Below are 24128 nucleotides of genomic sequence, written 5' to 3' on the forward strand. Positions count from 1 at the left end.
TCCAGGAGACTCTTATCTCCAATAAACCACCAGAGGTGGTGCTGTGGCTCAAGTGGTAGAGCACTAGCCTTGAGCTGAAGAGCTGAGGGACAGCGCCCAGGCCCAGAGTTCAAGCCCCATGACCGACCACAAAAAAGCTTATGAGAGCTCATCTTAACCAATAAAAGCTGGACACAGTGGCATATACCTGTCATCACGGATACTCAGGAAGCTAAAACAGAAGTACTGAATTCCAGACTGGCCTAGGGAATCAGTGGGATTCCCTATTCAAAAAATAAAGTCAAAAGGGCTTAGAGGTATGGTTCAGATGGTAAAACACCTTCTTAGTAAGTTCAAGACTCTGACTTAAAACTCTAGTATGACAAAACCAAATAAAAAAAATACTGCCAAAAACAATGCTTTTGGATATTTTTCCCCCTCATGTTCGACTTTTCCCTGGTTGCTAGTCATAGAACTATGCCATGCCATGATCTCGCAGGTCTGAGAACTCTCTGTGTAGCTTATGCTGATTTAACTGAGGAGGAATATGAGCACTGGCTGAAGGAGTATGAGAAAGCTAGCACCAACTTATATGACCGAATTAAAAAACTGGAGGATTGCTACGATATCATTGAAAAGGTAAGTCAATTGAGAGCAACACAGGAAGGAAATCTACTTGTCAGTGATATAAAATCAGTGAAAGTTTGGTGGGTTTCTTCCACCTGTATCAAACTGTTTCTGAATCATATCCTGAAACTGCTAAAGTCTTACAACTGTTTTTGTACTTCTTCCAGTCAAAACTTTGTAGTGCTCATTATGGAAAAATAAGCTAGAATAATGCATAATCATCTACAGTGCGGGGGAATGAGCAGGGTCTGATGTATACACTTCCAGCCTCTGTCTTTATATGTGTGTGTTCTTATTTGTTCTGTATTATTCAGTTACATATGTTGAAGGCATACATTCTGCATTACAGTTAGCATGTGTTCACCACATGCTTGAAGCATGAATTTTTCACATGACAAATTGGGAGCACTTAACAATAAAACATCGGGAGCACTTTTCACCCATATCTTTGAATAGTCTTATGAGTTCTAATGTAAGTTTGAATGCATTTGCATTGGGTGTTCTGTGTGTTCCTTTTCTCCAGGGCAGTGTTATGAGTTGGAGAGTATCACTATGAGGTCATAGTGAATTTATTTCTGCTAGAGCCTCTGAAATTTCATTGATCTTTAGGCAATCTTTTCCTTATATTCTTGGCTTAGAGTTCTTCTGTTCCTTTGGGCCAATAAACTCTGCATTTTATTCTTAAAAATGTTTAACCAGAACATAGTTAGCCCCAGCTAACTATGGGGGTATTTTCTGGCCCTTTTCCAAGCTCTTAGTCCAATACCTTTGCTTCTTATTTTCCCCTTAGGGAATCATAAGATTTTAAATTCTTTTCTTGTTGGGGGAATGGTAAGGAAGATAATTTCTGTATTTGAAATCAAGAGTCCCATTAAATATACTGTAACATATCATAACTATGTTCACATTTGCATACCCATCAAACAATGAAAATAGAATAGTTTCAACATTTCCCACAAAACCCCATAACCACGATTATTCACACGGTTCTTCCATTTCTCCACTTCTAGCCCTATGCAACTACCCATCTGCTTTCTATCCCTATCAGTTTGCCTCTTTCAGACAACTAGAATTATAAGTAACCCCTCTGTACATCACCTTCATAATAAGTTTTTAAAAATTACTGAAAATTATAAGTGGACTTATATGATATGCATTCTTTAGTGACTTGCTTCCTTTTTTCTGATTTTTTAATTCATTTTGGCAAATATTATATGATTAGAGACACAAAGGCATTGTGCCTTTGTGTTCCTCTCCTAAGAATATCCTCCTTTGGTCTTCACACTGTATGTGAATGCCTAGAGTCCTGTATGACTTGCTCCTTTCCCCTGGCTTAATACTTTCATGGTTTATCCATATTGTAGCATGTATCAGTACTTACTTTCTTTTCAATTCTGAATAATACTCCATAAGAAAGATGTGCCACATATTTAACCATTCATCTGTTCATGGACATTTAAGTTATTTCTACTTCACAGCTATTATGAATAATTTCAGGCAGGCACATACTTTCAATTATCTTGGGCATATGCTTAGAAGTGGAATTGTGAGGTCATGTGGTAACTACATAGATAATTATTTGTGTAGCTGTCAGATTGTTTTTCAAAGTGACCACACTGTTGTGTAGTCTCAGTCCTAACATATAAAAGTTCTAATTTTTTCCCATCTTCATCAACTACTGTTACTGTCCTTTATTGATTATAATCATCCTACTGGCTATGAAATTACATCTCACTATGGTTTTAATTTCATTTCTTTAGTGATTAATATTGAGGGTCTTTTCATATGTCTGTTGATTATTCATCTGTCTTCCCTGGGTAAATGTCTATCAAATGGTTTGGCCGTGTGTGTGTGTGTGTGTGTGTGTGTGTGTGTGTGTGTGTGTGTGTGTGTGTGTGTGTGTGTGTGTGTGTGTGTGTGTGTGTCTGTGTGTGTGTGTGTGTGTGTGTGTGTGTGTGTGTGTGTGTGTGTGGTGGTCCTGGGGCTTGAACCCACAGCCTGGGTGCTATCCCTTGAGCTTTTGCTCAAGGCTAGCACTCTACCACTTGAGCCACAGCTCTCCTTCTGGCTTTTTGGTGGCTAATTGGAGAAAAGAATCTCATGGACTTTCCTGCTTGGACTGGCTTTGAACTGCAATCCTCAGATCTCATCCTCCTAAGTAGCTAGGATTACAGATGTTAGCCATTGGCACCTGGCTTTTGTACTTGATAATTTTCCTTTCTTACAGTATGTTTTCTCTGAAATGAATACGGTAATCTTGCCTTTTATTTGTGTTAGGATGGTACAATATATATTTCTCCATCCCTTCACTTTTAATATATATGTGTCTTTATCTTTACTGTAGGTTTATTGTCAATAAGAATGTCTGCATGCTGGATTGCTCTCACTGTAGTACAAATAGAAAAATGAAAAGAATGGAAAAATGTGTGGACATACATAGAAGTTACATAAACAATTAGGCTATATATCTGTGTTTCCTAATTCATTCCATCTTATTTTTGAACCTTTAATTAGTAATACTCTTTCAAAAAACATCTAGGACTTTATGCTGCTTGGAGCCACAGCCATTGAAGATCGTCTTCAAGCCGGCGTTCCAGAAACCATATCAACTTTACTGAGAGCAAACATAAAAATTTGGGTGTTGACAGGAGATAAACAAGAAACTGCAATTAACATAGGTAACAGGTGTAAAAAAGGTGTTTGATTTTTTTTTCCTGTTTACTGGCACTTGAACTCAGGGCCTGGGTGCAGTCCTTTAGTTTTGCTACCCAAGGCTGCTATTCTACTACTTGAGCCACAGCTCCATGTCTGAGTTTTTGGTGGTTAATTAGAAATAAGAGTCTCACAGACTTTCTTCCTGGGTTGCCTTCAAACCTCAATCCTCCCCTTCTTGGTCTCTTCAGGAGAGAGACTGGCATGCATGAGCTCCTGGCTCTGAGCTCTTTACCTCTTTGAAAGAGCAATGAAGAGGGTGGTGGCCGAAAATCTTGAGCATTGTAGTTAGAAGGACCAGAGTTTGAACCTGAATCTTTTGCTGTACTTTTTATAAACTAGTGCCTTTGAGGATAAGTTTTTCAACACTACTTTCTTATTACATAAAGATGATCACAGTACATCCATGGGTTACAAGAACTAAATGAAATGGCACTGTTCTTTCTAAAGTATTGGGCAGAGTGAAGACATTGTAAACACTATTCACTGCCTGCCTAAATATAATGATGGTTTTGAGCATCATTTGAGTTACCACCAGACAATAATTATATACACGGGGTGGGTCATGGTCAAGGAATACATTTTGACTAGGATTTAGCAGGAATTGATAGGCTAGGATTTGTTTGTGACAGTGGTCACAGATGAAAACAGACTACGTTCAAATGTGCTGCATGTTTTCAGACCAGCATGGAATTCTGTTACCTTCTGAGAGCTTCTGATAACATGCCTCAATAATGAGCTTCTGAGCTGGGCACCCATGGCTCACGCCTGTAATCCTAGCTACTCAGGAGGCTGAGATCTGAGGATCACGGTTCAAAGCCAGCGCAGGCAGGAAAGTACACGAGACTCTTGTCTCCAATAAATCACTAGAAAACTGGAAGTAACGCTGTGGCTCAAGCAGTAAAGTGCTTGCCTTGAGCTGAAGAGTGCAGGGACAGCGCCCAAGCCCAGAATTCAAGCCCCACAACCGACAAACAGCAGCAACAACAACAACAACAATGAGCTTCTGCTCTGTGCCCTAAGTAGTCACATGCCATGACAATTAGTGTATCAATACAGGCAGAGAATCCCTAATCCAAAAAGCTGAAGCTGAAGACAGTCAAACCCCTGAGACTATCATGCCAACATGATAGCACAGGGGGAAAATTCTGCACCTGACCTCAAATGCACTAAAAAATACTACATAAACCTGGTGCCAGTGCCTAAAATCTGAGCCATTCAAAAGGCTGAAATCTGAGAATTTAGGTACAAAGACAGCCAAAATGGGAAGATGTATGAAAATCCTATCTTCAATTAACCAGCAAAAAGCTGCAAGTAGAGAGAGTAGCTCAAGAGGTAGAGCTCCAGCTTTAAGCAAAAAGCTGAGGGACAGCCCCCAGACCCTGAGACTGAGCCCCAGTACCAGCACACTCACAAAATATACTATATACTATATAAAAATTACCTTTAGCTGGGCACAGGTGGCTCATGCCTATAATTCTAACTACTCAAGAGGCTGAGATCAGATGATCATGGTTCAAAGCCAGCCGGGGCAGAAAAGCCTGTGACACTTTTTTTTTTTGTCGGTCGTGGGGCTTGAACTCTGGGCCTGGGCGCTGTCCCTTAGCTCTTCAGCTCAAGGCTAGTGCTCTACCACTTGAGACATAGAGCCACTTCCAGTTTTCGGAGTAGTTTATTGGAGATAAGAGTCTCACACAAAGGAGGTGGCAACAATGCTGGATACGAAATGTACTCATTACCTCGCTCATGTAACTGTAATTCCTTTGTACAGTATTTTCGCAATAAAAAAACTTAATTAAAAAAAAAGAGTCTCATGGACTTTTTCTGCTTTGTTGGCTTTGAACTGCAATACTCAGATCTCAGCCTCCTGAGTAGCTAGGATTACAGGCATGAGCCACTGGTGCTCCGTCCCTGAGACTCTCATCTCCAATTAACCACCAGAAAACCAGAAGTGGTGCTATGGCTCAAGTGGTAGAGTGCTTGCCTTGAGCTGAAGTGCTGAGGGACAGCGCCCAGGCCCAGAGTTCAGGCCCCATGACCAAAAAAAAAAAAAAAATACCTTTTGGTTACTGTCTCTGACTTTGAGAAACCACTGCAACCAAAAAAGCAAAAATGTGCAGACTTTGAAGTACAAATTGAATGTAAAGATCATTTCATTTGAAAGAAAGAAGCTTGCATTAGGAAGTTTTAGATGATCCAATAATGAATGGAAAGGACAAAAATTTCAACCTATGTTTTCCTCGTACTTGAACAGATGGCAATAAAGTAGGCAAGCAGACATTCTCAATCTGTAGCAATTAGAGGTCACTTTTGTTTCTTTGTGTCTGTACATGTTTGGAAAAGCTTAAAAAAATCATACCATATACATTTCCACTAAGAATGGATTTCCAATTGACTAAGAGACTTATAAACTTATAAGAATATAGTATATTAATATCCAAAAGGAATTCAATTCCAACCTATACAAAACAGATTTATGTGAAGAGTCAAGTCCTTAGAAAAATTATCCCAAGAATAATCCATTATTGATGTGCAAAAGTTTATTTTCCAAACTATTTTATCAGCTAGGTACTGGTGGCTCATGACTAAATCCTAGACATAAAAAATTATAATAAGCCAGGTACCAGTGGCTCACACCTATAATCCTATATACTTAGGAGGCTGATATCTTAGGATTGCTGTTGGAAGCCAGCACAGGCAGGAAAATCCATGTGACTTTTATCTCCAATTAACCACTAGAAAACCAGAAATGGAGCTGTGGCTCAAAGGTGGAGTACTAGCTTTGAGCAAAAAGGTTCAGGGACAGTACCTCGGACCTGAGTTCAACTTCTATGACTGACCAAAAAATAAAATTAAGTAATTTTTTAGGTTATAAGAAAATAGCCAGGCACTGGTAGCTAATTCCTGTAATCCTAAATCCTCAGGAGGCTATTATCTGAGGGTTGGGGTTTGAAGCCAGTCTGGGCAGGAAAGTCCATGAGATTCTTATCTCCATTTAGTCACCAGAATCCTGGAAGTAAATCTGTAGTTCAAGTAGGAGAGTACTAGACTTGATTAAAAAATTTAGTAATATCACATAGGGCCTGAGTTCAAGACCTAGGACACACATACACACACACACACACACACACACACACACGTTATAATAAAATAGTCTAAAGAGTAAGCTAGTAGACAACTTTGGGATTTAACACAGAGTTGTGTACACATACCATCTCCTTAGGGTGGTCATTAATTCTCAGAGATAAAAATAGAACTTGTAAGAAGGGAGAGACATGCTGTTCTGCCTTGCTCAATATTTGGCAGACTTTGCTCTTAGTATTAAATCATTGCCTGTTACTATTTTGTACAGCAAGGCTCATTCCTTCCCTTACTCAATCTCTCAAATCCTATCCCTTTAGGAACATTTTGGGGGGATAGGGGAGGAGGAAGCAACTGGCTAGTAGGCAACTTCTCAAGGACCTGTTCCATTTGTTTTTAAATCATTTCTTGTATGAAGGTAAATAATAGTAAGGGCAGTGTATCTCCAGGAACAGTTTCATTCTAGTTAGAGATGTGAGCTTGTATTTGTACCTAATAAAGACTCTTCCCTTAACTAATCTTTACTTTCTTCTAAAGCTCTTAAGAGTTTATCTACTCATCATAACAAGGTTGAGATAGCAGTTTGATAGAGTAGAATTTGAGAGATTCAGAGTTGGAATAATTATAAAGCCTGGATTTAAGTACATGTCCAGAAATAATAAAAAAAAAAGTCCACAGAAGTGTTAAGATCTTATTATCTTTATTCATTAGGTGTAGTCAACTTCTAATACATTTGTTTATTTTTTTGTTTTGTTTTGGTGACTCGTGGGCCTAGGTGCTGTCCCTGAACTCAAGGCAAGCACTCTACCACTTGAGCCACAGAGCTACTTTTGGTTTTCTGGTGCTGGCTTTGATTCATGATCCTCAGATCTCAGCCTCCTGAGTAGCTAGAATTACAGGTGTGAACCACCAGCGCCCAGTTCTAATACATTTCTATTTAAGTTGTATGCTAAGATTAAAATGAACATTTTCATTCCTTTTCCTTCTGTTAACACCTTGCTTGGTTTTTTATTATGGGATACTAGGCTTTGAAATAGCCACAGGACAGAGAGAGAGAGAGAAGGAAAGAGGGGAGAGAGAGAGAAAGAAGGAGAGAGAGGGAAAGAGGGAGGGAGGGAAGGAATGAAAAAAAAAGCAATATAATAACTCAAGAGGCTGAGATCTGAGGATGGCAGTTCCATGTCATCCTGGCCAGGGAAATCTGAGAGATTCTTATTTTCATCTAACCACCAAAAGTCAGAAGTGGTGCTCTGGCTCAAGTGATAGAGCCTTGAGTTCAAGCCCCAAGACTGAAAAATAAGAAAAGAAAAAAGAAGAGGTGCTTGTGGAAAACATTGAATGTTCAAATAAGACATCTTTATCATTCTCCTTACAGCCTATTCCTGCAAACTCATATCAGGGAATGTGCCTCGTATCCATATGAATGCAAATTCATTTGAGGTAAGTGATTAAAAAAACAAACTCAATTATTAATAAAAATTAATAATAAATATAATAAAGTAATAATAAAATTAAATAAATATTAATATTGTTACTGGCGGGGGTATCTCAACTCCTTAAAAATTTATGTAAGATTACTTTGAACTCAGACTCTAATCCATTGGAAAGTCTTGCTTTTCCCCCATTTTTTTTTTGCCTCCACATCTCTAAATTCTGTCAGGTTGCTGCTGCTTTCTGCCTCTGGTGAGTTCTCATGCTCCAACCTGGTTGAGAGTTTTCCTTTGTCACCACCCGGATGCTATACCAAATCTAGGACTCAGATCCTTATTTTTCTTTAAGTATATCTGTAACTGAAGCTACTCAGAAGGTGAAGATAAGGAGGATGGCAGATCTAGATCAGCTAAATATGAGTGAGATCATTTCAACTTACAAGTCAGACACAGTGTTATGCACCTATAATCCTAGCTACTGGGAGGCATAAGTAGGAGGATTGCAGTCTCAGCCTGGCTGGAGAAGAAAACACAAGAACCCTATCTGTGTCATATTTCAATCTAATTCTTCTTCTTTTGTATTTTTTATTTTTTTGATCTGAGACTGGGACTCAAGCTCAGTAACCTGATGCTTTTGCTCTTTGGCTAGCACTCTACCAACTGAGCCAGACCTCCATCTCAACCTAATTCTTATGCTTGCTTAGTCTCTCAGATGTTGATTTTTCTTGTGTTTTAAAATTACTTGTGAGAAGGCAAAACACAGCTCTTGCTCTATGGAGCCCAGTATGAGTGACCATAGCTCTAGAACATGGATTCAGATTATTCTGGATGAGATTACATGTAGTCACAGAGCAGAAGAAAGTCTCTGGTCAATGCATTTGGCTAATACATTAGTAGGGGCATCATGTAATTGAGTTACAGACCAGTAAGGAAATCTCTTACACAGATTTAAAATGTTAACATTCTAGCATTATAGAGTCAGTTTGTTAAAGTTTAAGAATACATTCTAAAAGGTTTTTGTTTTTTTTTGTCAGTCTTGGGGCTTGAACTCTGAGCTTGGGCGCTATCCCTCAGCTCTTCAGCTCAAGGCGAAGTTTTACCTAATAGTCACAAAGATGTTCAATGTGACACAGAGGCTGGTAATAAATAGTCCAACAGAACCTGTGCAACATTTATCTCTGCATAATCCTGAGGTTCTAGTCAGTCTATCTGCAGTATTTTCAACACTAACGTGGCATTTTCAGAGAAATGCCCCTTGCTGACTATCCCTCCCATTTTGTATATGAAGAAGCCAAATGTATTATATTCCCCTGTACTATGAAGGCTCATTCCTAGGATCTGGTTAAGATGAGGCTGAATGGCTGAGAACATCTTGGAGAGTGGGAAATAGTTTTAAAAGCCATTAAGGAAGAAGTCCCTGGGTGACTACTGTGTTATCAGCCATTACAATCCACGTTCTGAATTTTCCTCCCTTCTACCCTTTCTCCCGTACAATTGCATGTGATGTGTGATGGCTATACCTAAAGGATAAAATATTCAAGAACACAGAATAGAGTGAGATAAAATGCTAAGGGAAGCGGTACCCATATCTTAAGTTGAGTGATGTCTGTCTTTGCTATATAAGTCAGTGACAGACATCTTTTTAGATATCTACTCTATATTCTGTTTCCATCTACTAAATATTTTTCAAAAACCTTTCTGGTTTGCTATTACACACTTCTATATTTCCCTAATGATGTGAATTTGTTCTCAGGAACACAGCATTATTGATTGAGAGAGCATGTAAATCATCTGAGTAAAATGGATTTTAATATATGCACAGATATGTGTGAAAAACCCTGCAATAAATTTTTGATTGTTTTGTCAACTCTGAAAAAGATTCTTATGCTTCTCCCCATTTTTTGGTCCTAGGCAAGCATTAATCTTCTGTCTGTGTGGGTTATTTCTGTCTCTGTTTGATACTGAATTTTCATATAATCATAAAATGTGATCATCCGTACATCAGTTTCTTTCATCTCTCATCAATTTCTTCTAGATTCTAAATCACTTTGTGTGTGTGTGTGTGTGTGTGTGTGTGTGTGTGTGTGCTGCTCTCAAGCTTAGGGCCTTGAACTCTAGCTTAGCTATTTTGCTCAAGTCTGGCACACTCTAATTTTCACTCAAGGCTGGTGCTCTACCACTTGAGTCAACCTTCCACTTCTGGCTTTTTGCTGGTTAATTGTAAGTAAAAGTTGTACAGACTTTTCTGCACAGTTTTGTTTCAAACAACAATCCTTAGATATCAGCTTCAGGAATAGCTAGGATTACAGACATGAGACACTAGCACAGGGCTTTTTAAATCACTTCTTTTCCAATAAAATAGCTGAAATTAGAATGCTGGTAGGCATCTTCTAACTAGACAGTCTAGTGGTTGAATTTGTCACTCCTTGTGATATCATATGCAATTCTCTAATCTGACTTTGTGATAGAGCTAGATTCCATATCTGAATTTTGATCCACTTCCCATTGATTATTTTTGTTGGAGCATGAAGTCTATACCGGTAGTGAGGTTATGAACTAGCTGAACTTCTTGTTTGTAAACTGTGGCAATTAGCATGATTTTATCAAAACACATGCCATTGGCGTACTTGAAAGAACAGGATAGGTTATGGCTAGGCTGCTTAGTGTCAGGATAAACCACTCCTTCTCCTGCTACTGCTACTCCTCTGCGCCCCTCACCTAGGCATTGCCTGCCTGGAAATGAAATGCCAGGCCTGATCCATTACCATCTATATCTATAACCAGGACCAATTGGCAATGACAAAGCCATTCAAATCAATACTGTGGAGTGGAGGGAGACATTTCAAGCAATCTTTTATTTACTTTTTGACACCAGTTTACTGATTTTTGTTTTGGTACCAAGAATTGAGTGAAGGCCTTTGCATTTGCTTAAGCATACATTGTACAACTGAGCTATATCTTCTGCCCCATTGGTGATTTTTTTTTTTTAATGCTAGCATTAGTTTTTGAATTCAGGTCCTAGAGCTCTCATTTGGCTTTTTCTCTCAAGGCTGGCACTCTACCACTTCAGCCACATCTCCATTTCTGGATTTTGATGGTTAATTGAAGTGAAGAGTGTCATGAACTTTCCCGCCTGGGCTGGCTCAGGTCTCAGATCTCACCTCCCCTGAGTATGTAGGATGATAAGTATGAGCCAGCAGTGCCTAGCTCCCTATCAGTAAGGTTTATAAAAGAAGAATGAAGCCAAAGCATACCTCAGCCCACTAGCTTTATTCAGGTGTCTATTCATTTATATTTAAAATGAGCAACATAAAGTTACTTCTTTTCCTCCTCTGTTTTAGGCAACAAAACAAATGATTGATGAGAATTGTCAAGAGTTTGGCTGTATGTTAGGCAAAGAGAATGGCGTGGCCCTAATCATTGATGGCGAAACATTGAAACATGCCCTCAATTTTGACATTCAGAGGAAGTTCCTAACTTTGGCTCTCTCCTGTAGAACAGTATTATGCTGTAGGTAAGAAGACATTCGCTGCCCCTGCTATTGTGTACACATTACTCTTTACAGAAAAAAAATATATAAACAGCAATGGAAGTTTTGTTGAGGAAAAGTTGCTACTTGGAAAATTTCTATGCTCAAACTGAAATGCAAAAGTCTGTATTTTATTCTAATTGTCAGGATTAAGATCTACTAAAGATTGGGCTGGGAAGGTGGCTTAGGGGTGGAGTACTTACCTACCATGCACGAAGCCCTGGGTTCCATTCCTCAGTATCATATAAACAGAAAAAGCTAGAAGTGGCGCTGTGGCTTAAGCAGTAGAGTGCTAGCCTTGAGCAAAAGAAGCTCAGGGACAGTGCCTAGGCCCTGAATTCAAGCTCCAGGACTGGAAAAAAAAAAAGATTTACTGGGGCTGGGAAGGTGGCTCAGTGGTAGAGCGCTTGCCTTGCATGCTCGAGGTCCTGGGTTCGATTCCTCAGCACCACATAAGCAAAAAGAAAAAAGCCGGAAGTGGTGCTGTGGCTCAAGTGGTAGAGTGCTAGCCTTGAGCTGAAGAGCTAAGGGAGAGAGCCCAGGCCCAGAGTTCAGGCCCCACGACTGGATGAAAAAAAAAAAAAGATTTACTAAAGATTAAATTTAGATTACTAAAAATTAAAGATTTACTAAACCAAGTTATAAATTTTCAGTGGTAAAAGTGCTTGTTGATGTATGGCAAGACAAAAGACATGTCTAGTCAAAACAAAGGTCTGAGCCAGGCATGGGTTGCTCATGCCTGTAATCCTACCTACTCAGGAGGCTGAGATCTGAGGATCTCAGTTCAAACCCAGCCCACACTGGAAAGAAGGTAGTGGTGCTGTGGCTCAAGCAGTAGAGTGCAGGGACAGTACCCAAGCCCAGAGTTTAAGCCCCACAACCGACAAAAAACAAAAAAAAAAAAAACAAAAAAAAACAAGTTTATGTCCAATGAGGGGCAAATCTGGGAAAATCCACTGAAGTCTAGGGGAAAACTAATGTTGTATTAAAACAAAATTGGTTTTCAGAAGAGCCAAAGCAGCCACCAGGTGCTGGTGGGTCATACCCATAATCCTTGTTTAGATCTCAGGAATTGGTTCAGAGCCAGCCAGGGCAGGAAAGTCAATGAGATTCTTATCTCCAATTAACTACTTGAAAAACAGAAGTGGAGTTGGGGCTCAAAGTGGTAGAGAGCTGGCTTTGAGCAAATCATGGACCGTGTCAAGGCAGGCCCTGTGTTCAAGCCCCATGACTGGTCTTTTGTAGCTTTTTATTTTTTCAGGGCTGAGGACCAAACCCAGGGCCTTGCACGCACTGGGCTAAACACCCAGCCCCTCAAGCCCCATGACTGGCAAAAAAAACAAAACAAAACAAAGCCAAAGCATCTGTAACTAAATTGACTAGAACTGACAAGATAATGGAACCATTTACAAGAGTTGTTCCTTGTTTCTCAATGAAAATAATGGTGAACCAATTATTAAAATATTGGTGAAAAGGCCAGGAAGGTGGCTCAGTGATAAAGTACTTGCCTCAGATGCATGCAGCCCTGGGTTTGATGCCTCAGCACCAAATAAACAGGAAAAGCCAGAAGTGGTGCTGTAGCTCAAGTGGTAGAGCACTGGCCTTGAGCTGAAGAGCTGAGGGACAGTGCCCAGGCCCCATGACTGACAAAAAAAAAAAAAAGAAGAAGAAGAAGTTAAAATATTGGTGATAGACCGGGTACCAGTGGCTCACGGCTGTAATCCTAGCTGCTCAGGATGATCGCAGTTCAAAGCCAGCCGGGGCAGGAAAGTCTGTGAGACCATTATCTCCAATAAACCACTCAGAAAACCGGAAGTGGCACTGTGGCTGCAGAGGTAGAGCGCTAGCCTTGAGCTGAAGAGCTGAGGGACAGCACCCAGGCCCAGAGTTCAGGCCCCATGACTGACAAAAAAAAATAAAATATTAGTGAACTGAACTTCCAGATATGATTATTTTATTTAGCTCAAAGATCACCCAAAGTTCCAGATCCCTGGTCTGGCCTGCTCAGACTATGATCTTCCTACTTTTCTGCCTTCTGCATGGCTGGGATTATAGTCATATACCACCACACCAAGTCCAAAAGTTATAGTTCACTTTAATCAAGGAACTCTCTGGGGGTTATTTAATACTTTCAGTTAGTGCCTATTAATTGTACAGTGGCTTAATTGTGATGTTTGTAAACACATTAAATGTATTTGATAAAATTCATTATTTCTATATTATTCTTTCTTTCTTAAAAATACTTTTTCTTTTCTTAAAAAATAATTGTATCATAAAGGTGATGTACAGAAGGGTTACAATTACATAAGTAAGGTAATGAGTACATTTATTTTCAAATAGTGTTACTTTCTCCCTTATTTTCTCCAGTTTTCCCTCCTCCTTCTGCCCTCCCCCTGCAAATTGTAAAGTTCATTTCAAACATTATTATTCAAATATATTACTCTTTCATATCCCCACCTTTTTATACAATTTTCAATTTGTTATTATTCTATTAAAATAGTCACATAAAGCACTTCAATCACACCCACCTATCTTTTTTAAAAAAACTCCCACTTCATGCTCCAAAAGAGTCTTCTCTTTGCAAATTAGACTCCAAAAGAGGCTCTGATGATCTCCAGAATATCATTGGTATTTATTGTGATATCCCCATACTTATGTCTCATGTTATAACTTACGGATTTGGTCTTTTAATGGAGTCTTGGAGGTTTTATATGTTTTGATGATTTTTTCTTATATTTTTTATCTTTATTTCAGTGTTCTAATTCATCTACTTGGTCTTCAAACTCTGATATTTTATCTTCAATCTGACTCAGTGTGTGTGTGTGTGTGTGTGTGTGTGTAAAGCTTTCAACAAGTTTTTACTTGAATTATTGTGCTTTTTTCATTTCCAGGATCTAAATTTTTTTTAGAATTCCTATATTTTTATTGAATTCTTCCATATCGTGCTTTGTCTTAGTTCACTTAGCTGCTTCTTTGTATTCTCTTTTAATTCTTTCAGTTGCTTACTTAAATTCTCTTTGAATTCATTCAGGTATATATGGCTATCCTCTGTTTTCATTAATCATTCTTTTAAATTCCTTATCTGAGATTTTATCCACTTAATTATCTTTAGTGACTATTACTGTAGAGTTAGTTGTTGACTTTGGAGGATTTTTGCTTTCTCGTTACTTATTTTCCATTGTAATTTCACATCTGCTAAGTTGTATTATGTATTTCACTGCTACTTAGAGGAAAGGAAGCCAACAGCAATAAAAAAAACCATTATTGTAACACAATTATAATCACCAACCACTCCCAAAATAAAGTTATAAAAGCACGGAACTAGAATGTTTATAGGATAATGTAGGGGTTAATTTCAATGTAGGGAAGGCTTGCTTTTTTTGTCAGCCGTGGGTCTTGAATTCTGGGCCTAGGCTCTGTCCCTCAGCTCTTCAGCATAAGGCTAGTACTCTACCACTTGAGCCACAGGGCCACTTGAGGTTTTCTGGTGGTTAATTGGAGATAAGAGTCTCACAGACTTTCTTGCCCAGTCTGGTTTTGAACTGTGATCCTCAGATCTCAGCCTCCTGAGTAGCTAGGATTACAGGTGTAAGCCACTGGTGCCCAGCTAAAGCTTGTATTTTTAATCCCAGAAACCTTGGAAGTGAGAATTGGAAGATCATGGTTCAAACCTAGTCCAACCAGAAAATTTCACAAGACCTCTTCTTAACCCATGGCTGTGCATAGTGGTTTATAGTTGTAATACTACATGGGAAGCCAAGATTGGGAGAATTCTGGACCATCCTAGAAAGAAAAATTCATGATGCCTCATCTCACCAAAAGGAGCCTCATGGACTTTCTTGCTAGGACTGGCTTGAATCACAATCCTCAGATATCAGTCTCCTAGGTAGCTAGGATTGCAAGCATGAGCCACCCTCACCAGCTCATAAGATTCTTATTTCCAATTAATCACCAAAAGATTCAAGCCTCAAGACCGGCATCAATAAAAAAAGGGGCAGGGGTGGAGCCGGGAGATGTGCTTGCCTACCATGCATGAGGTCCTGGGTTTGATTCCTTAGTATCACATGAACACAAAAATAATAAAAAAATAAAATAAAAATCAAATGCCCCTTGGACTAATATAACTGAGATGACTCTCAAAGATTCTTGTTTTGACTTGAAGAGTTTCCACCCAATACCTCATTCACATCATTTTCAAGCTGCTTCTGAAGCCAGAGTTTTAGACTACACACTGAAAAGTCCAGGAGTCCACAGGTCAGGTCCAGCCATTTGCCCTCATACACCAAAAAAAGAGGCAAGATGACATGCAGAGAAAGAAGGCTTGTTACATGGCTTATGCAGCCACAGTCATGCTTGGGAAGATGGCATTTCAGTACATCTTCAGCCATCCAAAGGACACATACATGAGTTATAGGTTTAAGTAGACAAGGAATTAAGAGTAGGAGGGAAAGTACGAATAGTTAAAATGTCTCAGTCACAGGTATGTTCTATGTGGTCTGACAGTTCATTGTCTCAGAATTGACCAAGTGATGTCTTGTTATAAGAGTCATTGCTTCCTGGCATCATGACCGTTCTTTTCCATTCCTTCCTGGCTTCCAAGATGGCAGCAGAGTAACTCTAGGAGAGGATGAGTTATGAGTTAGCTAAAATTGTAGGGGATTGTAACTCCTAACCTTTATCTTGCTTTTAGTTTATGAGCCTCACTACGGAGTCAGTATTTTTCAGAGAAAACATCTTTTTAAATGCTTTACAGTTCCAGGTCCCCTGGAGGATCATAGTGGCTTTGCCATAGCAGTTTCTCCCTACCTAGTGGCTTTGAATTTCAGCTTCAAAACCTTGCTGAGAAGCTGTTTTCTGTTTGTTTTGCTTCCAAGTTGCGGAAATGCTGGAGAGTATCAATGGCTTCTCTCCAGTATCTTGGCTACTTCTCTAATTTAATTTAATTTTAATTTCATTCTTAGGAGCTGTTTTGACAGGAAGTATTAAGTTGCCTGCTAGAAAACAGAATCTTTTGTATATCCCGGTAAGGGAGTTTTGAAGGAGTTTTGATACCAAAATTATTGAGTAGGTGAAATGATAAATAAGAGAAAAAAGTTTTGCTTTTCATCCTTTTTTCCTTCCTTCCTTCCTTCCTTCCTTTCTTCCTTCCTTCCTTCCTACCTTCTTTCACTGGAACTAGGATTTCAACTCATGTCCTTATACTTTCAATTGGCTTTTTCAAACTCACAGCTGGTGCTATGCCACTTGAGCCACACCTCCACTTCTAGCTGATTTTTGGTGAATTGGACATAAAAGTCTTGAGGTTTCATCTGCCTGGGCTTCCTTCCATCTGTAGTTGTGAGATCTCAGCCATCTGAGTAGGAAGGACTATAAGCATGAGCCACAGCACCTGGACATCCTTGATATTTCGTAAATATTTCAGGGGCAGACAAGGTTTGCTAGCCTGAAATTGTTTAATATTATGAAATTTGTTTTTGTAGCGTATCTGAAGGGATAAAGGAGCAATAGATGTTAATCTTCATTGGACACATAGCATGAGACAGAAATAAACATTTGTTGTGTTATGTTGCTTAGCTTTTTTTGTTAGTCACCATAGCATTACTTGGACTCTCTTTGCTGATACTTCATGTTTTTTAATTTCCCAGAATGATTAAAATTCAGAGGAATATAGTTTAATTTTCAAAGGATACATCACATATCACATTTTGGGTGAAAAAAATATATATATATGTGCTGGTCACTGGATTTGAACTCATGGCCTGGGCATTGTCACTCAGCTTTTTTGCTCAAGGTTAACACACTACCAGTTGAGGCACAGCTCCTATACTTATGACTTTTCTGGTGGTTAATTGCAGATAAGAATCTCACAGTCTGCCTGGGCTGGTTTTGAACCATGATCCTCAGATCTCAGCCTCCCGACTAACTAGAATTATAGATGTGAGCCACCAGTGCTCAGTTTGGGAGAATATTTTCAGATAGCATCAGAATCAAGAAACCTTTTTTTCTCTTCCCCTGTAAAAAGGTAATGTAAATTAATATAGTAGATTAGCTTTAGACAGTAAGGGATTTGTAGGAAAAACAATAAATTAAAGAACTGATCTACGTTTATGCTTAGCAACTGATACATACTTCTGTTGATATATTGAACCGGTTAATGTGTAATGTGTCTTTGTTTCATTTCTGAGAGATGATTGGGAACAATTTTGCACTTAAAAAAGGTTTAACTAAAAAATTGGGAACTCAGTGGTATACTCCTGTAATCTCAGCACTGAGGAAACTAAGGAAGAAAGATGGTAAATTAAAAGTCAGGTGGACTATATAGTGAATTTAAGACCAGCTTGGACTCCATGGCAAGTTTGAAGCTAGCCTGGCCTACAGTATGAGATCTTGCCTCCAAAACATAAAGTAAGAAGAAAAATTAATTAAGAAATTAACCAATAACAGCCATTTTAATACAGCTATGTACAGATTACTGTTATTTTTTGTAAAGATTGTGAAGTACATCGAATCCAAGTATGACAATCAAAGTGGTTGTTCCTGTCTTCTTTTTCAGGATGACCCCCCTTCAGAAGGCTGAAATCGTGGGCATGGTTAAGAAGCACGTACAGGCTATCACGCTTGCTGTGGGGGATGGCGCCAATGACGTCAGTATGATCCAGACGGCTCATGTGGGTGTGGGAATCAGTGGAAATGAGGGCATGCAGGCCACCAACAACTCAGATTACTCCATCGCACAGGTCAGTCTCAGAAGATACCTGCTAGGCCTGGAAGGTATTAAAGATCTTTGGTCTGCCTCTCAGGCCCACCCCACTTCTCTAAGCTGATGGCTAAGTGAACCACCCTGTACAATTAGGATTCATTAGGTATTTTTTTCTTTATACACTTTGGAGCAGTAGAGAATTACTTTGATCAGCCAGGGAGGTGGCCAAACTGCAAAATCTTCTTTCTCCCTAATCTGTACTATGTTTCACAATGTGGTCTCTCAATAAATATTTATTTTTTTATAATGAAAATACTGTACAGCGGGATTACAATTACATGGGCAAGGTAATGAGTACATTTCTTATTTTTTGGGGGGTGGGGGTCCAGTCATGGGGCCTCAACTCTAGGCCTGGGCTCTGTCCCTCAGCTCTTCAGCGCAACGCTAGCACTCTACCACTTGAGCCACAGTGCCACTTCCAGCTTTTTTCCTTTTTGCTAATGTGGTGCTGGGGAATCGAACCCAGGGCCTCAGGCATGCAAAGCAAGTGCTCTACCACTGAGCCATCTTCCCAGCCCATGAGTACATTTCTTACCAAGCATTATTGCCTCCTCCTTTGTTTCCCTTCCCATCCCTTCCCATCACCCTCACCCCCACCCCTTGCAAACTTGTAAAGTTCATTTTTGGACATAAGGACTTGTACATCTCATTGTTGTAATGGGCCCACCTGTATGCCTATTTAAACAATTTTGTTTTTTCCGTTCCCCTCCACGAATTATACCAACATCAAATACAGGGAAAACGGGTTATACTATGGGGGAGGGACATACAAAGCAATAAAAAAAATCATCTTATAAATATGTTAGAGACAATCGCATGAAAGAAAAAAACATTTGAATACTTATCTTAGGGTTCATTTTGCCTAACAACAACTTATCTGACCATTTCTGCTTGTTTCAGACATATACTAGTTATTGCAAATAAGGCAAACATGGGACATATGTTTCTTTGGGCCTGGCTTACTTCACTTAATCTAATTTTTTTCCAAGTCTTTCCATTTCCTAACAAATGGGACAATGTCATTATTTCTGATGGAGGTATAGAATTCCATTGTGTATATATACCACATTTTCTTGATCCATTCATCTACTGAGGGGCATCTGGGTTGGTTCCATATCTTAGCTATGGTAAATAATGCTGCAATAATCATAGTTGTGCTGGTAGTTTTAGTGTGGTCTTGTTTGTGAACATTTGGGTAAATGCCCAAAAGTGGGATTGCTGGGTCAAAGGGGAGTTCTATGTGCAGTCTTTTGAGGAACCTCCATACTGCTTTCCAAAGTGGTTGAACAAATTGACACTCCCACCAACAATGCAGTAAGGTTCCCTTCTGTCCACATTCCCTCCAGCATCTGTTGTTATTAGAGTTCTTGATTCTAGCCATTCTAACTGGGGTGAGGTGGTATCTCAATGTTGTTTTGATTTGCATTTCTTTTATGGCTAGGGAGGTTGAGCATTTCTTCATGTGTCTATTGGCCATCCTTCTTTCCTCTTCAGAGAAGTTTTTCTGTAAGTCTTTAGCTCACTTATTATTCGGGCAGTTGTTTCTTTGAAGATTTGTTGTTGGGGGATTTAATTTTTTGAGTTCTAGGTATATTTTAGATATGAGACCCTTGTCTGATGTATGGCTAGTGAAGATCTTCTCCTAATCCATGGGCTTTCTATTGATCTTGTTAGCTATGTCCTTGGCCATGCAGAAGCTCTGCAATTTTATGCAATACCATTTGTCCAACCTTTCTTTGATTTGTTGTGTTTCTGGGTCACTTAAGAGAATTTCAGCCTGTGCCAAGACCACCTAGGGTTTCTCCTATTCCATCCTGTAATGTTTTTAGAGGGTCTGCTTTAACTCCGAGGTCTTTGATCCATTTGGAGTTGATTCTGGTGCAGGGTGATATATAAGGATCTAGCTTTAGTTTTCTACAAGTAGTTAACCAGTTTTGCCAGCACCATTTACTGAAGAGGCTGTCTTTCTTCCATTCTATTTTTTTAGCTCCCTTATTGAAAATTAGATGGCTATAGGTCTGTGGATTCATTTCTGGGTTTTCAATTCTATTCCATTGGTCCTGAGGTCTGTTCTTGTGCCAGTACCAAGATGTTTTGATTACTATGACTTTGTAGTAGTTTGAAATTAGGTATTGATATTCCTCCAGCACTGTTCTTTCTGTTAAGGATTTTTTTTACTATTCAGGGTCTTTTATTGTTCCATATGAATTTTTGGATTGCCTCTTGTATTTCCTTGAAGAATGAGGTTGGAATATTGATAGGTATCACATTGAATTTGTAGATAGCCATTTTCATGATGTTGATCCTTCCAATCCAGGAGCATGGGAGCTTTTTCCACTTTGTTTTGATTTCCTTTTTCAGGTTTTTAAAGTTTTCATCATAGAGGTTCTTCACTTCTTTGGTTAAATTAATTCCTAGGTATTTTATTTTTTGTAATGCTATTATGAATGGAGTTGCTTTCCTGATTTCAGCCACGCTTTTCTCATTGTTGACATACAGAAAAGCCATTGATTTTTGAGGATTAATTTTATACCCTGCTACTTTGCCAAAGTTTTGAATCAGCTTGAGTAATTTGGGAGTGGAGTCCATGGGATTCTTTAAATACAAAATCATGTCATCTGCAAAGAGGGAGAGTTTTACTTCATCTTTCCCTATTTGGATCCCTTTTATGTTTGCAGCTTGTCTTATTGCTGTAGCTAGGCTTTCTAATACTAGATTGAAGAGAAGTGGAGAGAGTGGACATCCTTGTCTCGTTCCTGAGTTAAGGGGAAATGGCTTTACTTTTTTACCATTAAGTATAATGCTGGCTGTAGGTTTGTTGTATACATCCTTTATTGTATTGAGGAATGTTCTCTGGATTTCTAATTTTTCCAGGACCTTCATCAAAAAGGGGTGTTGGATCTTGTCAAATGCTTTTTCCTCATTGATTGAGATAACCATGTGTTTCTTATCCTTGTTCTTGTTGATGTGATGAATTATATTAATTGATTTGTATATATTGAACCAGCTTTGCATCTCTGAAATGAATCCTGTTTGATTGTAGTGTATGAATTTTTTGATGAGTTATTGAAGTCAATTGGCCAAAATTTTGTTGAGAAGTTTTGCATCAATGTTCATCAATGAAATGGGTCTATAGTTCTCTTTCTTTGATGAGTCCCTGCCTGGTTTTGGGATGAGGGTTATTATAGCTTCATAGAATGAAATTGGTAGTGAATTTTCTCTTTCAATTTCATTGAAGAGTTGAAGGAGTATTGGTGTGAGTTCTGCTTTGAAGGCCTTGTAGAATTCCGATGTAAAACCATCTGGTCCTGGGCTTTTGTTACCTGGGAGGACTCTTATTGCTGTTTCTATTTCAATGCTTGATATGGGCCTGTTAAGATCATTTAACTCATCTTGGTTTAGTTTTGGCATGTCAATATTTGCTAGGAAAAGGTCCATTTCTGCCAAATTCTCAAACTTATTAACATAAAAGTTTGAGAAGTATTCCCTTATAATGTTCTGAATCTTGGTTGTTTCTGTGGTGATCTTTCCATTCTCATCTCTAAGTTTATTTATTTGGGTGTGTTCTCTTCTTTTTCTGGTAAGATTTGCTAAGGGTCTGTCAATTTTGTTAATTTTTTCGAAGAACCAACTCTTTGTTTTGTTGATTCTATGGTTTTTTGGATTCTAATTCATTTAATTCTGATTTAATTTCAATTATTTCTTTCCGTATATTGGATTGGGGTTTATCTTGCTGCTCTTTTTCAAGGAGGTTCAGATGTCTCATTAAATTGATAGTTTTAGATCTCTCCAATCTGTTGATGTAGAAGCTTGGAGCTATAAACTTGCCTCTGTGTACTGCCTTTGCTGTGTCCCAGAGGAGCTGGTAATTTGTGTGTTCTTTTTTGTTGAATATCATGAACATTTGAATTTCCTTTCTGATCTCTTCCATGACCCACTGGTGATTCAACAGTGTGTTGTTCAGCCTCCATGTGTTACAGGACTTTCTTTGGTGGCTTTTGGTGTTGAGTTCTAATTTTATTCCCTTGTGGTCTGGAATTCAATGTTTCTGAATTTGGACAAGTTCTCTTTGTGGTCTATTTTGGAAAATGTTCCATGTGCTGCTGAGAAAAACATGTATTCTGATGCTGCTGGGTGAAATATTTGCTAGATGTCTGTTAAATCTAGTTGATCTATGCAGTTGTTTAGGTCAAGGGTTTTTCTGGTGAGTTTTTGCCGAGTTGATCTATCTAGTGGGGATAGTGGTGTGTTAAATTCCCCAACAATTAATGTCTTTGCATCTATGTGACCTTTGAGGGAAAGTAGCATTTCTTGGATAAATTTGGGTGCTCTGTTGTTTGGTGAGTAGATATTTAGAATTGTACTATCCTCCTGTAGGAGAGATGCCTTAATTAGTATGTAGTGACCTTCTTTATTTCTTCTCACTAATTTTAATTTGAAGTCTATTTTATCTGATATTAGGATTGCAACTCCTGCCAGTTTATGGGGGCCATTTGCTTGGTAGATTTTGTTCCAGCCTTTCACATTGAAAATGTGTTTGTTTTTATGGGTAAGGTGTGATTCCTGAAGGCAGCAAATAGAAGGATCTTGCTTTTTAATCCAAGTAGACAGACTATGTCGCTTAATTGGAGAGTTAAGTCCGTTAATATTGATAGATTGGACTGAGAGGTATTTGCGAGTTCCTGCCATGTTATCCACCTTCTTGGGGGCTGTGGCAACTGGGTTCTTCCTATGGTTCTTGGATTCTCAGTTTGGGTGTGGTTTCTTGGCCTTTACTGTGGTTTTGTTGGTTTTCTATGTGTAGGACATCTTTAAGAATCTTTTGTAGGGCTGGTTTGGTGGAGATTGTTTCAGTTTTTCTTTGCTATGGAAGGTTTTTATTTGACCTTTGGTTATGAAGAAGAGTTTAGCTAGATACAGTATTCTTGGTTGATAGTTGTTTGTCTTTAGGGCGTGGCATACATCATTCCTGGCTCTTTTTGCTTTGATTGTCTCTGCTAAGAAATCTGAGATATCTTTACTAGCCATACAATGGACAAGGGTCTCATATCTAAAATATACTTGGAACTCAAAAAACTAAACCCCCCAACAACAAATCCGCAAAGAAACAACTGCCCAATAAATAAGTGGGCGAAAGTCTTAAAGAGAAACTTCTCTGAAGAAGAAAGAAGGATGGCCAATAGACACATGAAGAAATCTTCAACATCCCTAGCCATAAAAGAAATGCAAATCAAAACAACATTGAGATATCACCTCACTGCAGTTAGAACGGCAAAAATCAAGAACTCTAACAACAACAGATGCTTGAGGGGATGTGGACAGAAAGGAACCTTACTTCATTGTTGGTGGGAATGTAAACTTGTTCAACCACTTTGGAAAGCAGTATGGAGGTTCCTCAAAAGACTTCACATAGAACTCCCCTATGACCCAGCAATCCCACTTTTGGGAATTTACCCAAATGTTTACAAACAAGACCACACTAAACCTACCAGCACAACTATGTTTATCGCAGCATTATTTACCCTAGCTAAGATATGGAACCAACCCAGATGCCCCTCAGTAGATGAATGGATCAAGAAAATGTGGTATATATACACAATGGAATTCTATGCCTCCATCAGAAAGAATGACATTGCCCCATTTGTTAGGAAATGGAAAAACTTGGAAAAAGTTATATTAAGTGAAGTAAGCCAGGCCCAAAGAAACATAGGTCCCATGGTTTCCCTTATTTGTAATATCTAGTATATGTATGAGTCAAGCGGAAAAGGTCAGATAATGTGATGTCAGGAAAATGAACCCTTAGATGTGTATTTTAATGTTTTTTTTCTTTCATGCATGTGTTTCTAACGCATTTATAAGATTATCTCTTTGTTACTTTGTATATCCCTCCCTCACAGTATAACCCCTGCTTTCACTATATTTGATGTCAGTATAACTTGTGGAGGAGATGGGGAAAAACCAGTTGTTTAAGGGTACAGGTGGACCTGTTGCAACAATGAGAAGTACAAGT

At 38.8% G+C, this 24128-nt stretch overlaps 1 protein-coding gene across 3 annotated transcripts in view; it reads left to right on the forward strand.

Moving 5' to 3' along the window:
- The window catches only part of LOC138814154 (phospholipid-transporting ATPase IB-like), a 114461-nt gene that overhangs the window by 55957 nt on the left and 34376 nt on the right, over positions 1-24128 (forward strand). For all 3 annotated transcript variants that reach the window (XM_070003095.1, XM_070003094.1, XM_070003093.1), the window contains 5 exons: positions 479-618; positions 3146-3284; positions 7775-7839; positions 11171-11343; positions 17912-18095. In XM_070003095.1, the coding sequence (XP_069859196.1) occupies positions 479-618; positions 3146-3284; positions 7775-7839; positions 11171-11343; positions 17912-18095 (701 nt within the window). The remainder of the gene's footprint in view (positions 1-478; positions 619-3145; positions 3285-7774; positions 7840-11170; positions 11344-17911; positions 18096-24128) is intronic.

Source organism: Dipodomys merriami, unplaced genomic scaffold, assembly GCF_024711535.1.
Source record: "Dipodomys merriami isolate MVZ:Mamm:240054 unplaced genomic scaffold, mDipMer1.0.p SCAF_6, whole genome shotgun sequence".
NCBI classification, from domain to species: Eukaryota; Metazoa; Chordata; class Mammalia; order Rodentia; family Heteromyidae; genus Dipodomys; species Dipodomys merriami.